The sequence below is a fragment of the Mixophyes fleayi genome, chromosome 8 (assembly GCF_038048845.1).
Source record: "Mixophyes fleayi isolate aMixFle1 chromosome 8, aMixFle1.hap1, whole genome shotgun sequence".
Taxonomy (NCBI): Eukaryota; Metazoa; Chordata; class Amphibia; order Anura; family Limnodynastidae; genus Mixophyes; species Mixophyes fleayi.
The window spans coordinates 41873711-41889084 of record NC_134409.1 but is presented as its reverse complement, the minus strand read 5'-3'; the positions used below and the strand labels follow the sequence as shown (position 1 = coordinate 41889084).

The 15374-nt window shown below is 37.5% G+C and overlaps 1 protein-coding gene across 1 annotated transcript in view; it reads left to right on the top strand.

Moving 5' to 3' along the window:
* LOC142099211 (calcium-activated chloride channel regulator 1-like) overlaps positions 1-13279 on the top strand; it is a 49518-nt gene extending 36239 nt beyond the window's left edge. Inside the window, exons 13-15 of the mRNA XM_075182432.1 lie at positions 3903-4067; positions 5933-6163; positions 9628-13279. Of these exons, the coding sequence (XP_075038533.1) occupies positions 3903-4067; positions 5933-6163; positions 9628-9977 (746 nt within the window). The 3' untranslated portion in view covers positions 9978-13279. The remainder of the gene's footprint in view (positions 1-3902; positions 4068-5932; positions 6164-9627) is intronic.
* Positions 13280-15374: the final 2095 nt, after the last annotated feature.

Below are 15374 nucleotides of genomic sequence, written 5' to 3'. Positions count from 1 at the left end.
AAAGGCAATATTGCCAGGCTTGACTTATGACCCGCACCCTCTGTTAGCACAGAAGCTAGCTGTTCGAGTTTTCCCAGCTTGGAGCGCGCTCCTCCACCCAAGCAATATGCCAAGATTGATAGGCATCGTAACATACCTGACACAGCCCGGGAGCAGTGGTGTGGAGTCTAATTTACTACCAATATTCACCAGAACCAGCAGCAAAGCTAGGTCTCCTTCCACCAAACTGGCCCTTAGCAGGTGGGTGGAGCACTACAGGCAAGTAGGTCTTAAGGCAGAATATTTAGATTAGCAAGGTCAGCAGTATGCAGGTTAAATGAACAGAATCAGCAAGCAGAGAAAAAGTCAGGAAAATCCCAAGTTCAAACCCAATCTGTCAGCACAGTACAAAGTCAGGATCCAGGTATCACGAAGTCAGGAACAAGCCGGGTCAATAATTTGAAACCGACCAGTAAACAGAATAACATGCTCAAGAGCTCAGAACAGCAAAGCTGACACTCTGACAGGGAATAACAAGCAGAGCAGTTTTATATATTGTTTAGAAGTTCAACTACCACCTCTGTGAGATCAGCAATCAGCTGATTGCAATTCAGTAAACGTGCAGCAGCTGTGCTTGCCATGCTGTACCGTGACAGTTGAATACTGAGTCCTGCATCTGAATACAGGATGTTCCTCCAGGGCTGGGACTCTCGCTTTCAGCGACCACTCACGTGACCGATAGTGGCTTTATCCACAGCCTGTCTACAATCCACTTGCCCACTACTTTAAGAAAAAAGCTTTTTCAGTCAAAAAAACTTATCATCTGAGTCAAAATCAGAAAGATGATGACTTCATACCATCACAAAAATGACTTTCAATCCCTGCTTAAGGAGATGAAGGGCATATAATGAATCATGCAAATAGAAATACAAAAGACTATACTCTACTTAAAGACTGACGTTACTGCAATGGGTACAAGAACGGATCAAGTAGAACATTAAGTTGAGGGGTGTGATAATATATCTGCAAACAGTGGAAAATGATCTTCAATTTGAGAGAATATATTCCAGTTGAAAGAAGGAAAGGAAGATCAAATTAATAGAGGGAGGAGAAACAACTTAAGGTATATCAAAAGATATTGAAGCCCCATATTTAGAACTTTACCTCAAAAAGCTATTTATACAGTTGTCCCAAACAACATCAAAGGGCCATGTCCATCAAAAGCCACACTAACAGTATCCAACTTAGCCTCATGATACTTTGCCACCTGTGGTTTTGTTTCTCAATCTTTATAACTAAGTAATGGCCTTCCATGTTATGATACTTCCTGCCAATATGCCTTATATGCTCTCAGGGCCCCAGCTAACCTTAAATAATAAGGCATTCCTTAATATATCCAATGTTCTATAGGCTTCAAATACTAAATATTTTCTTGTCTATTAAGTATTTTCCTTCAAATTTTACAAATTTTTAACCAAGATAAGCATTAAAAGCACAGCTACAACTGAGCATGCTTAGATGGAACTGCTCATACACTTACTTTATATGTGACCTGGCTGGCAAGACCTACAAGGCTCAAAGCTTTAATTTTTTAAACCATGAGAGTATATCTAATTTGCACTTTTTTGGTGTTTTATGCAAACTGTTTATGTCAGATATTTAGTTAAATAATTACCTACTTTAATTGCACACTGGACCATTAGCTACTGCAAGTCTTAAAGCCTCAACTTTTTAAGCCTTAGTCAATCTGTTACAATAGTGTACCTGGAATGTTTATGCCAGTTTTCTAGTTAAATAATTTTCTATGAGTACCTTGTTTACAAGGAAAATATGTATATTCATTTTGATAACGTAGCAACAGTACACACCTTCCGTATCCCTCATCCAACCACTCCTCATCTAAACTGGCAACTCTAAAGTTTTTATATCTGAAACAATTGACAAGATCACCTGATGTCTTGCCATGCCACCTTGGGGCCTCCAACCTTTCTAATATGGTCGAACATAACTCAACCCCCCACCCACACACCCCACAAACACACACCCTTCTCCCATACCTACACCTTCATACCCATGTCAAGCAGATAATAATCTCTTACATACTCTATTTAAGATCAAATGCAGCAAAGTTCCAAACAGACCGGGGGGTAAATGTATCATACTCCGGTTTGTACAAATCACCGGAAATCGGCGAGTTGACAGCTAAAATTTAAAGCGGCGCTGCCTTGTAAAATTTTAGCTGTCAACTCGACGATTTCCGGCGACTTGTACAAACCGGAGTATGATACATTTACCCCCGGGACTTAAATCTTCTTGCAGAACTCACTACCATTAAAGGTGAGCTTAATCTACTTGTTTCCAAAGCAGACAGCAAAAAAAAACCTTTAGTGACTTCAGAAAACATATTATGAAAAAGGGGACAAAGCAGATAGCTTCAAGACGAAGATCTGAAAAGCCACAAAAAAACATAATGGCCATTAAAAATGCCAAAACTCAACCATTCGCCCTGAATTTAAATATGATTAAAATTATTTTTATAATCTCCAGAATTACACTCTAACCATCAATCCCCACTAGCCATACCATACAAACCTTAACTAAAAAATCCTGTTAAAGGTCCATCTACTCAAATTGGCCCAACAATCAATAGAGCAACTCAGTAGACAAATCACCTTAGAGGAAATTCACTCACCATAAAATAGCAGAAACTTGGTAAATCCCCAGCCGGGATCCCAGTCACATACTGCAAGAAGTTTTCTAACTTGCTAGCCCCTTTTTAACAAGATATATCATCATCATCACCATACTACAAAAGAAATATTTTCCCAAAGGAAATATTAGAAGCTATTATAGCGTTGATTCACAAAGGTCGCAAGGACACACATAGCTGTGCTATACTCAGGCCTATTTTTCTTTTAATGAATGATATTAAGAACTATGTCAAAATCCTAGCTAACCATTTGAATCAAGTTTTGCCATTTTGACCCAGTTGACTTTATCCAGGAAGTCAGACCAGGGACAACACAAGACAAGCCATGGACTTAATACACATTATAAACTCCAGATCTCCAGCTTTAATCCCCTCCTCTGATGCTAATATATTATGATAGAATATCCATGAGTTTTATGTTTTACACTCTTAAAGCTATTGGTATCTTTAGAGACTTCCTGAAAGGCATTATGGGTCTTTACTCTGATCCATCAGCCAAAGTCCTAATCAATTCTGATGCAGTAACCATTCATGAGATATCTACGGACCCAGGATGGGGGGGAGAGAGGATAGAAAAGTTATTATTTTAATGGACTGAAATAGTATCACAGTATACAAGGGGGGAGGGTTTATTTAGAGTGAGCCATTGGCTTTACTTACTAAAATCTACAGGATATTTGAGATCTGCTTGTATCCAATTAGACAATATATTACAGGACACCCCCGGAGGAAAGTCAGAGTTGTACCAGAGATTAGATTTAATTGTGTATTGATCCCAGAGTCCCAAATAGGGGATAGACTAGATTTGTTTTAAAATTAAATTCAATACTAAGCCAAAGTATTCTTGGAGTTCCTTCATTCCACTCCTTGTTTCCTCCTACCCCTCCTAAATAAATTAAAACAAGAAGTCAAATCATTTTCATTTAAAATGTTTGTATTTTATCATATATAATTGCAGTTCATTTTGATGCTGTAAAAACAAGGTCTGTTTTGCTATATTCATTCTCAATACTGTTTTATTATAATTCCCGACCTGACAAAATAAAGAATTATAAAAAATACTACTAAATTATTTCACTTAAAATTGGTCAAATTGTATATACATTATTGAATATATGTTAGTGGTTTATTAATTTAATCTAAATAAATGAAGTTGTGAAATCATGTGGGTGTTATGTGCAATGTACTAGTATCTATTCTGTTCCCTTTTAAGGTGCCGATATTATCAAGAATGATGGCATCTATTCCAAATATTTTACTGACTTCAGTGGAAATGGCAGGTATAATTTGAAAGTGCGTGTTGAGAGTCAAAACAAAGAAAGCAAATTGGCGCTACCAAAAAATCAGGCGCTATACTTACCTGGCTATGTTGAGAATGGTAAGAACATTGTGATAATCATATAAAAAAACGATACTTTGAAATATTGGAAGTTTGCATTTTATATACAGTACGCTTTAAGGGCATCCAGATTTATGTATTTGATGTTAAAAAAATATAGATATCATATATTTTTGTTAATGATTATAGTATTAAGAGTTGTTAGTTTATTTAATATATATTTTTGTATGTGTTCTGATGGGACTTGATATTACACATATGCATGTGCGTATCCTGCAGTCTGTTCTATCTGTCTGCAAGTTAGCTATAGCCAGACCATACTCTGACAAAGAGAGGTATTTGCCAAAGACTTCTAAAAGAGGATATAGGTATTTAACTGGCAATCTGAAGAAAAACGCTACAAATGGAGATAAACATTTGTACAGCAGTTCACCTAAGTTAAAGAGATACAGATGGAGGACAGATGTGTGACAAAATAATAATAAAGAGTTTGATCTAACTTAAATATTTTGAAGTGGTTTAAAATGCATCTGCAAAGAACTCCCTTTTAAAGGCAAGGTGGTGGGAGTGTCATCTGTACATCAAGTTAGGGCTGTGGGGGGAGTGTAAACTATTTAAACCTGTCTTTTCCTTTTATGCATTGTGACCGATGCTAGACAGTTGCCGGTGGCTAGGGAGCTGGGCTCTATTACTTTAGTGTTAGGGTCACAAGAAAAGTGTGTGAAACTTTGTTATAAATTACTTTGCCATCCTGACAATAAAAGCAAAGTTAAAAAGCAAGAAGGTGTTGGTGTGTATCACCCGAAGTGTGCATGTGTCACAGTACTCAACCCATATTCAAATGGAAATGTTTCTTGAGATCCGCTTGTACTTGAATATGGGTATATGTGCGTTCAAGCTATGTCCCATTTTTTTAAATGCAAGCTGTGTTGAAGATGAATCAGGCCCTAGATGCTTACTCTTTGCTCAAGGGCACACAAACTACAAGTCTGCCTAGGTTTGTGAGGATGCACAAAAATTGCAAGTGGCGTAATGTGCAAAAGTGTATCCGTAGCAGTCCATTTTCCTTATGCAGTTTGCATAATCAAGTTGGTGAGACTAAGTACATGATGCCACAAATCGCATCATTTATGGCTTTGATCACTCAGGTGGCTGTGCTTGATGACGTGATTTGTGTCATTATGACATCGATGAGAATTGCTTTCTCCCTGGGGGGGCTAGGAGGTCTGTCGAATACGGGGAGTCTCTAGGAACATTACTGGAGAGTAGGCAACTATGAAATAAGTAGGTCAGATAAAATGGATACAATTACAGAACATTTACAGATAAAGTAAAACAGCTATATTAAAGCATAGTTGCCTACTCTCCTCCTGTCCACTTCATTAGGGAGGTGTGGGGAGGAATTTAGTGACTTGATTCATGCCTCATAATGGCCCCGCCCCCTGTTATAATAGGCTAAAATGGTGATGACCATTTAGGGGCACACAATTCAATGAGCCCCGCCCCCACACGCCTACCTTTCCCCTGGGATCTCCTGGAGGCCAACACACAAAAGTTGGGAAGTATGATTAAAAGTTGCTTAATAAGAACAATTGTTTTGACTCATTCACTAATATATGTATACAATGTTTTCAGTTGTTTTAGGTAATATGCTTTAAGATGTCCTCTTTGAAAATATACACAAGTAAGGATTTACTTTTTTTTATTTAACTTTCTCCAAAGACCTGTTAGAATATGAAAATTGACAAGGAAAAAGGTTTCCATCGGTATACTGTGTCCATTTAATTTCAATCTTGAGTTTTTCTAAAATCAGTAGCAAATAAACAAAGCAATGTGACTAATCACCTCTGTTTTACAAGATATGTTTTTTTCCGCTGAAAACTTACATTACATTTTTTTTATAGGTAATATAGTCAGTAACCCACCAAGACCAAAAGTTACAATTGATGATCTAAATTTGGGAAATTTCACCCGGACTGCTTCAGGAGGTGCCTTCATAGTATCTAATGTGCCATCAGGCCCCCTGCCAGATGTCTTTAAACCTGGAAAAGTCACAGACTTAAGTGCAGTCATTCAAGATCAACAAATTGTGTTGTCCTGGACAGCAACTGGAGATGATCTCGATTACGGAAATGGTAAAAATTAAGTTTAACATTTTAGCACTATGAAACATTATTTTGGTTAGTTGTTTGTATCATTGGCCAAACACTGTGGGTGGTGTTGATGTTTTTCTCCTTTACACCTAACTCTTTAGTACTGGTGGATAGACCATCTGGCTGTAGCTCAGTCCCTCTCATCTCAGGCTTCTGTGGGTGAACAGTAAACAGGTGTCCCTGCAAATGGAAATTTAATAACAGCAAATTCCATGTAGTGTATCTACAGCAGGATTGTTGGGGAGTACAGTTGTCAATATTGAGATTAATGGGCGCAAAGCCATTTTACATGATGAAAATAAATGAAGTAGGTACTTAATTCTGACCAAGCTGGTCAATACAATTGGCAAGTGTATGGCCTGCTTTTGTTGTACAGTATCCCATGATTCTATATTGTGTCATCTAGAGCATAAAGTATGGGTGGAGACCAAAACATTTAATTTAAACTTATTATTCCACTATTCTTATATTTTTTATTTTATTTTTATTAAAGTTATCCAAACATAATATTACAGGTACAAGATGCACCAAATATGCAATGACAAAGTATCACAATAATACGTATCAAGCATTAAAAAGTGCTAAAATACAAAAGCAAAGTAATATATGCAAGTAATATTGAGAGGTATGGAGAGAAAAGGTAAAAAAAAGTAATACAAACCAAAATGTGGGCATAATCACTGGCGATCCATGAATCCCAATTCTCGATACATTTTTGCTTAAGGCCAGGGTGACCATTCTATAAAACATAAAGCTGTGAAACAATGTAGAACCGAAGACCAGGGTGAATAGGAGAAGAAAAGAAGAATATCAAGAAACACGCTAGCAGACAATTCCGATTAGAACTAGTTTTGCAGTGAAAAATGTTTTTTCTGGCAAACAAATGGGAAAGAACAGAGTAACTTGAGTATCCATTCTCATTCTCTCTCTCTCTCTCTCTCTCTCTCTCTATGTTTATATATATATATATATATATAAACATATATATTTGTAGTATAACCAGGGGAACAGGTATCATCTCCTGGGTGAACAGCAGCAGTAAGACACACGAGTCCAGAAGTTTCAGGATAACAGCCACACCCAGTTTATTCACCAGCTTGCAAACAGATACAAAACACAAATAAAACCCTAGCCGTCTGGCTTCTAGCTAATACATTTATGGAGGCCCTCTCTCATGTGTAGGACCTTATGTCCCACACACACACACCAAACCATATGTATATCGCTGCTCACTGCAGCAGAGTGTCTCAGGAGGCAGCTCACCTCCTCCTAGGTCTGAGACACTGGCTGCATATCCCAGCTGCCTTATTACAAGCACCTCACAGCTGCATCCCTTTATCAGTCTGTTAGAGACTGATAGATCACAAGACCCGGACTGGGCCTTATGTATACAATGCTGGAAGCCTGGGACACATACCTCTGTATCTAGCCGCCTTCCAGTGACTCTGTCACAATATATATATACATATATATATATAGGGACACAGGCACCCTTTCAGTGATGCACAAACGAACATCGGTCACGGATAGCTTGTTGCTGAATATGGGACTTTTATTGTTCCTTCACAATAAACTGCATACTTTCGTCAAGATGACACCAGTAAACAACATCAAGTTGCATACACCTCCTTGTAACCCTAATGCTAGCACAGTCCAGCTCTCTAGCCACTGGCCAACTTGATCAGCATCAGTCACACCTTAGAACTGAAAAGACGGGTTTAAATACGCAAAGCTCCTCCTTTGGTCTAATTACATCATTAGACCCTATTCTCCACATGTGTGTATTAAACCTAGGGTTCTTGGTCTAAAAGAGCTTAACCCTGTATGCAGCCTGTACCTGTAGACTTCCCAGGACTTCACCTGTCCCTATGCAGGAGAGGTGTGGCAAATAGGTCTCTTTGGTCTCAGTGTGTATGTTAGGGAATTTAAACTGTAAACCCCAATGGGGCAGGGACTGATGTGAGTGAGTTTTTTGTATACAACAGTATATATATTATCTGGACATCCCATACTATATAGAGTTTGCTTTAAACTTCAATGATCCATTTAAGTGGTACTTTCTCAGTCAGTTAGGGCCAATGTTAATAACCTGCTGAACATTTCAGGGACAAGATAAGAAATATTCTTATAATCACTTTCCAAATTTGCCTAATGGGCATTTTTCTTTTATAGCAGTGGAAGAAACACTGACTGCCTCAAGTCCTGTTTGAATAATGAGATTGCTGTTTGTACTACTACCAAAACATATTTTAATGAATCAATTAAGGACTTAATTAAGTTCAAATTTGCTTGATCCAAGCAATTTCTAAATGCTTCTGGGAAATGAAATAATTATTTTATAACAAGGTCCATAGGATCTATAAGCAATAGTTGAAACCTGACCTTCCTTTTTTCTTTGGTGAACTATAAAACAAACAACATCATGTAAAAAGCTACGTAGTGTACAAGAAGATAAACAACCAGCTGTCTGCTTAATTTGGTGCAGTTTGATGTCCCAGAATGTGACTGTTGTAAATATGGTGTGATTTGTCATATCTACTCATCCATAGTGTCACATACCTGTCAACACACATGAGATGCTCTGTTTCTGTTCGCCCAGCATTCTGAGCATGTCCATGATTTCATTGGGTCTCTGCTTAAACCAGTCTACCTTTGACCAGTGCCTGACCAAGAACTTCTGTCCCTTAGTTGTCACAACTAGTCTACCATATCCTCCACCTTTTACATGTCCAGACCCAGCTTGTTCAACTATGTTTGTTTGCTTGTGACCCTCACTCTTGCCCTTATAATTCCATTTCGTACCTTTGCTGGATGCCCCTGACCTTATTTTGGATTCTGCTCATAAACTACCAGTCCTGCCTTGACCCGTATCCACCATTCTTTTGTCTGTCAGCTGTCACTTAGTAAGACTTTCCAAGGGTGAACATGAGGGTTCCACTCTCTGAGTTTAGCTAGCACCAATCTCTAATGGCATTGTGGGTCCTCATCTGGACAGGACGCGTTATGACCTGCCCGTATTTTTATGTTAACATTTACCTTAATGGTTTAAACCCACATCTACAGTATAACCATGTATCTCAGTAAGGTATGGATTGTCTTATTATCAGATTTGTTATATGCCTGTAAACGATGTTGTAGTATTGTCATTGTATTTATGTGAAATTTTCTCCACTTACCTCTTTCGAGGCTCTTTCTCCTTTGTCTTCTCTGTCTCCATGTTCCTTCCATCTTATTTTGAAAGCGTAAAGAGTTTAAAAAATATACATTAATTACCATAATGGTCATAAATGGATGAGGTGCAGAGATTTTTTTAAATTTAACTGTACAATATCTTTAATATGTAACTAACATTCTTTCATTTAAATAAGTTTCCCAATATATTAGTATAGTAAATATAATTATCTAATATGGTATTAGACTTGTAATTTAGTCATTTCCATTTTCAGCTTCCAGGTATGATTTACGGATGAGTCTCAACAGACAGGAGTTGTTAGACAACTTTGAAAATGGCACTGCTATCAATATCTCAAGTCTTACACCACTGCCAGCTGGCTCCATTGAACAATTCAGCTTTACTCCACAGAATATTTCAATTAAAAATGGGACCTTCCTTTATTTTGCCTTGGTGGCTATAGACAATGCCAATCAAAAATCAGAGCCATCTAACTTGGCAATAGCAACATTGTTCATACATCCAAAATCAAATGCAGCCAGTCATATATCAAAGGCACGCATTACAATGTTTTGGACAATTATTTCAGCTTTAACAGTAGTATTTACCTTTACATTATTTTAGTTATATTTGTCTTTTACAAAATATTTTAATGCAATACAAATTGACAGCTTGGAATATTGAAAAATATTTGTGAAAAATGTCCATTATATGGCAACCCTTAATTACTTAAATCCAGGATTATTTCTTCTCTCATTCTTCAACTGTCATTCACAATAGTCTGACAAAAAATTGCTTCCATATTGGAACAACAGTTTTCCTATTCAACTACAGTTTTCCCTAATGTATACAAGTTCCTGCAATCTCTATCTATGGGGGGTATTCAATTGTCAGCGACATTTTTTTTTTTTGATCGCGTTCATTTTAATGCTGTTTTTTATCATTTTCGAGCAGGTTAACTCTACCCACAATTCAATTCCATTTTTAACGCTACGTTTTTTTCATGAAACGGTCCTCTTGCGCTCCAGTAGAAGGTCCATTGAAAGTATAGGGTGTACGAGAGGCATCCGCGTTAAAAGCTATTCAATTGTTTTTTAACGCGGTGGGTAAAGCAGGAAAATATGCTGTTTTATCTTGCACCTCCTTGGGGTTTGTTAAAAATAAAAAACCTCTGAAAAGTATTTGAAATCATGTAACAATGAGGAAAAAAAAGTTAAACTTATGTTTATCACTAATGCCTAACTTGTGCAAGTTGATTTTCTTGTGGAAAATTTATGAAATAAAAAAAACATAAAAATAAAATCACTAATTAATTATATTTATGTATGTTTTTGGTACAAATATGAATGTAGTAATGTGTTTTGACATGGTATAGATGATTGTATGGTAAAAATAGTTTGATTAAAAAATATGCTAAAGAAAGTACTGTTATGTAGATATTATCAATGTGTAATGCAATCTAATGTATGGAAAGGTTTTTGTGTTATACATGACCACGTTAAAACTGCCCTTCACTCCCCTAAAATCTTACAAACACAATTTTTAATGCGCAGGGGTAGCGTTCCCTCTTTTTCAATTGAATTGCACAAGATTTTTACGCTAGCTCAAAACGGAATATTGCTGTCAAAAACCTGCAGGAGATTTTTTTTTACGCGGCGGGGAAAGAAAAAACCTCGCTAACAATTGAATACCCCCCTATATGTGGGGCTAAATGACATCCGTTTTGCCTTGAAAAAGCCTCATAGCGAAAATATTGACCAGTAACGTTAGGAATACACCTTAGGCAGATACAGAAGAATCCTCTCTCATACTCAGCTTCGCTCTCTCTTAGGACCCCGCTCAATATAGGGAATTCACTCCAGAGTTAGAGCATACCAGCTCCATATATGTGTCTACAGCAGAGTGAGACCTACCGATATAATGCTTTCTTTTCTAAGAGCATTACATAAAGCAGGGGACCTTTGAAATATATTCAAGCTACCGCATATCAATTATGTTTATACACTATTAGGGACATGCTACGAGCTAATTAAATCTTGCCTTAATCCAAGGTCCTGCTAAACATAGTGAACTTCTTAAGATATTTAAGCTACATTATATCAGCTATATACAAGTACTAATAGCAAGTGGTACGAGCCAATTAAATCTTGTCTCCCCTTAGAGCTTCATCAATTATAATGACCCTTGCAATATGATTATGACATAGTATCACAGTCCTATGTGTGCATTATTAATTAAATGTTATGAGTCAGTATATCTTCTTTAATGCACCAAAATATAAGGGAAGAAATAGGAATAAACAGGGAACAATAGAGTCCCTAACAGTATAAAGGGAGTTTCCTTGTTAAATATACCTGGAGATAATTGTGGACTTACGTTACTGGTCCTCTTATATAGTTAGGTCTGTTTACAATAGTATTATCTACACTTCTATAAAAAGACCATTCTGAGCAGCGTTGCGGCTAGGTAGTCCTTTCTACTACCAATCTTAACAGTACAATTCATTTCCAGTCATTATTTTCTATACTCAATTTTTAATATTTTCGCTATAGGTCATTGGATGGACTTATTATATAGTTATCTTTTTTATAAATACTAATAAAAATATAAGTTTTAGATACATGGCCATTTGAGTGCCTCGCCATTCAAACACACTCTTTCCCTCTTTTGTTCATAATACTAAATGATATCCTGCCTACTGGATTAAAAAAGTGATGTAGGATTTTTGGGGAACTGGCTTTACTGATAAGTATGTCTAACTTCATGAGACCTGTGTTTTTGTAACAATGAATGGATCCATTAAAATCAAAAATGTACTGCACAGCATACTAACACATCCAGCAGTGACCAAAACAATCGACTTAGGCTGGGTACACACTGCAGAAGTTTCCGACCAATGTGTTATGTACAACAATTGTACCTATGACTGAAGTTCTGATCAGTTGGTTAATTCATGCGTATTGACTATACACATTTTAAACGATTTTTGCACAATTTAGTGTCTAGTCTGTGTTTTTTTGTCTGTCGTAACCTCGTCTCAAAGAATATGAGTCCGTACACATTGAAGCGATAAATGGCCTCCTGGCAGCAATATGCTAAATAAATTTAAATAAAGCATATTATTGCCATTTGATTGACGTTTTCACTCCGCACCATGTGGGGGACCAAGAGACAACATCATAAATATAAATATACCCAGAAAGAAGTCCCTGTTTGAGGAACTATCAGCAGTTGGTCGATCAATTGGTCATGATTTTGTACACACTGCAGGAATAGAACTATGTTGGAACAGGATTTAGAGATCTGCTGAGCAATCGAATGAACAGACAATCGGTACTTTGGAACAACTTTGTTCATCATTTAAGTGTACACACTAATGCGACATTGGCCTGAAGGGTCGTTTATCGCTCGTTTGACCCAATGGTTGGCTAAAAACACTGTATTGTGTGTCCAGCCTTAGTTACTGTTGGATTTATACTATGGTGGGCTATGTTTGTGGTGACAGCTTAACTTGCAGGCCTCACTTTTCCAGCAGTTTGTAGAAGAGCAAAGGTTCAGAATACAGATTCATATGAGAGGATGGTGAGTTAGTAAACAAACAAGGGGTAGCTTATCATCATCAACGTTTACCACTGTGGGGATGGAATGGGAGATATGGGCAGGGAGCCAGGTTTATCTATGGACATCATAAGCTATAAACAAACTGCTTTTAAGTTTAACAGCTCTACCAAGGGCTGAGGTTATTTATAATTTTAAAAAAAAAACAAATATAGCCAGAACAATATAACATTTTACAGTGAGACCAAGTATTGTCTTGGTTTGGGGGCTACTCTGCCATGTCCCCTGGGCATACTACTTAGACTTGGACATAGCTGTAAAGCACTGACCAATATATGTATTTGTTACAGCAACTGTTTTGACTTAATAAAATTAAATAATTCAGAGACAAATGAATAAAATTGTTTTCATTTTATTCAGTTTTACCATTTCTGAGTTCATGTATAAACTGCATAGCTCAATAAATATAAATGTCAATATCTATATTTATAATGAAAATAATACCAGGACACTGGTAGGATCCCATTAGCTATGATCTACCTGTTCAATCAGCCATGAATGCAGTCCAAGTAATGGGTAATGTTTACAACTTCCACTTAATACACTGTTTAAATAGAGTTTCCAGGGTCTGAGCTCAGGTCCTAAGGTCTCTGCTTTGGGCAACTTACCATTGAGCTGCTCTGCTTCCTGCAAAAGGAATACAAAAATATAAATTGATTTAGTATGATAGATTGTATTTATTAAACTAATTTGTTTTCCTTTAAAGGGCAAATAAACTGAAAATATTTACTGCTCCATATCACGATTAAAGCCTAATCAGGATAATATGAGCTATTTTAGATAACATGGCTTTCAGCAAATCACTGTCTTTAAGCAAACAATAATTTAAGCTGGGTACCCACTACAGAAAATTACAGCAGATGGAATTTCTGTAATGATTTCACCAACAACTGACATGATCTGTACTCTTCATCTATCATAACCATCTGTTGGAAAGATTGTGACTCTATGGACATCTCCTTACACTGCTGGTCATGAGTGCATATACACTTCCACATTTGCCCAACATCATTCCATCGTTGATAGTAACTTTTAGTCAGTTTATAAAATCAAATCAAACGATACTCTGTGATTTGATATGATAAAACATGATCGTGGGAGCGTACACACTAATGCAATATCAGACCTATCAGTCGTTTGTGCTTGGCACAATAATTGGTTGAAAAAGCTGTACTGTGTAGTGTGTGGCTTTAGTGTATGTTTATGTATTCTTCAGAGAACTGCTTTTGTCCTGGGTTATTATTATTATTATTATTATTATTAATTTTTATTTATAGGGCGCCACAAAGTATCCGTAGCGCCGTACAAGGACAAACAATGGCACAGTACAAGGTGAAACAGCACAGTACAAGTAACAGTAAGCACTATAACTCTGGGGGCTCAAGCACAGCATGAAAGAAAGGGAGGGAGGGGAAAAGTGAGTATAGGCAGGTAACTATGGCCCAAGAGGGTGGGCACGGATGACAGGTTGAGAGTCACTGAGGGGAGCGGAGAGAAGCGAGAGGAGACAGAGGGCAGAGGGACTGAGAGGAGGTGAGCTAAGTAGCTGGAGAGCGCAGTTAAAAGTGATGGAAACAGAAGGTAGGAGAGCCCTGCTCAAAGGAGCGAACAATCTAAAGGGAGGGGAAGACAGACAGACACATGGATGAGACGGGAGGAAGGGGGAGAAGGGAAGAAGGGATGAGAAAGAGAGGTAGCCGACCGGTGGGAGTTTAGGCATGAGACTGGAAGGCTTTAAGGAAAAGGTGGGTTTGAGTGTTTATCCAGAGATATCCGGTGTCAAATTGGTGGTAATCATATTAACGGTGTAGATAACACCGACAACAACTTTATGGACAAAATATGGCCATAAGTGACTTTAACAACATTAAAAAAATCCAGACTTACCTTTTTAATGACAACAGAGGTATCCGGCTGTCTTCTGAAACATCCCGATCACAAGTAATAACGGCACTGCGTTTTGACATAATTGAAAATGGCGACCACCATATCAGAAGTCAGGTAAGGTAAGTGTAACTGTTAGGGTTAGGGATCGGGTTAGGGTTAGGGAGCGGGTTAGGGTTAGGGAGCGGGTTAGGGTTAGGAATCGAGTTTAGGGTTAGGGATTGTCAGCCGGAATTGCTGCTTTAAAAACTTCTGATATGGCGGTCACCATTTTCAATGACATTAAAACGAAGTGCCGTTGTTACTTGTGATCGGGATGTTTCAGAAGACAGTCGGATACTTCTGTTGCCATTAAAAAGGTAAGTCTGGATTTTTTAATGTCATTAAAGTCACGTTCGACCATATTTTGTCCACAAAGTCTTTGTCGGAATTATCTACACCGTTAATTAGTACCCCACCCTGTCAAATATGGCCAGTTAAATATGGTTTAGAGCCCAACCCAGAGATGATAAAAGATTG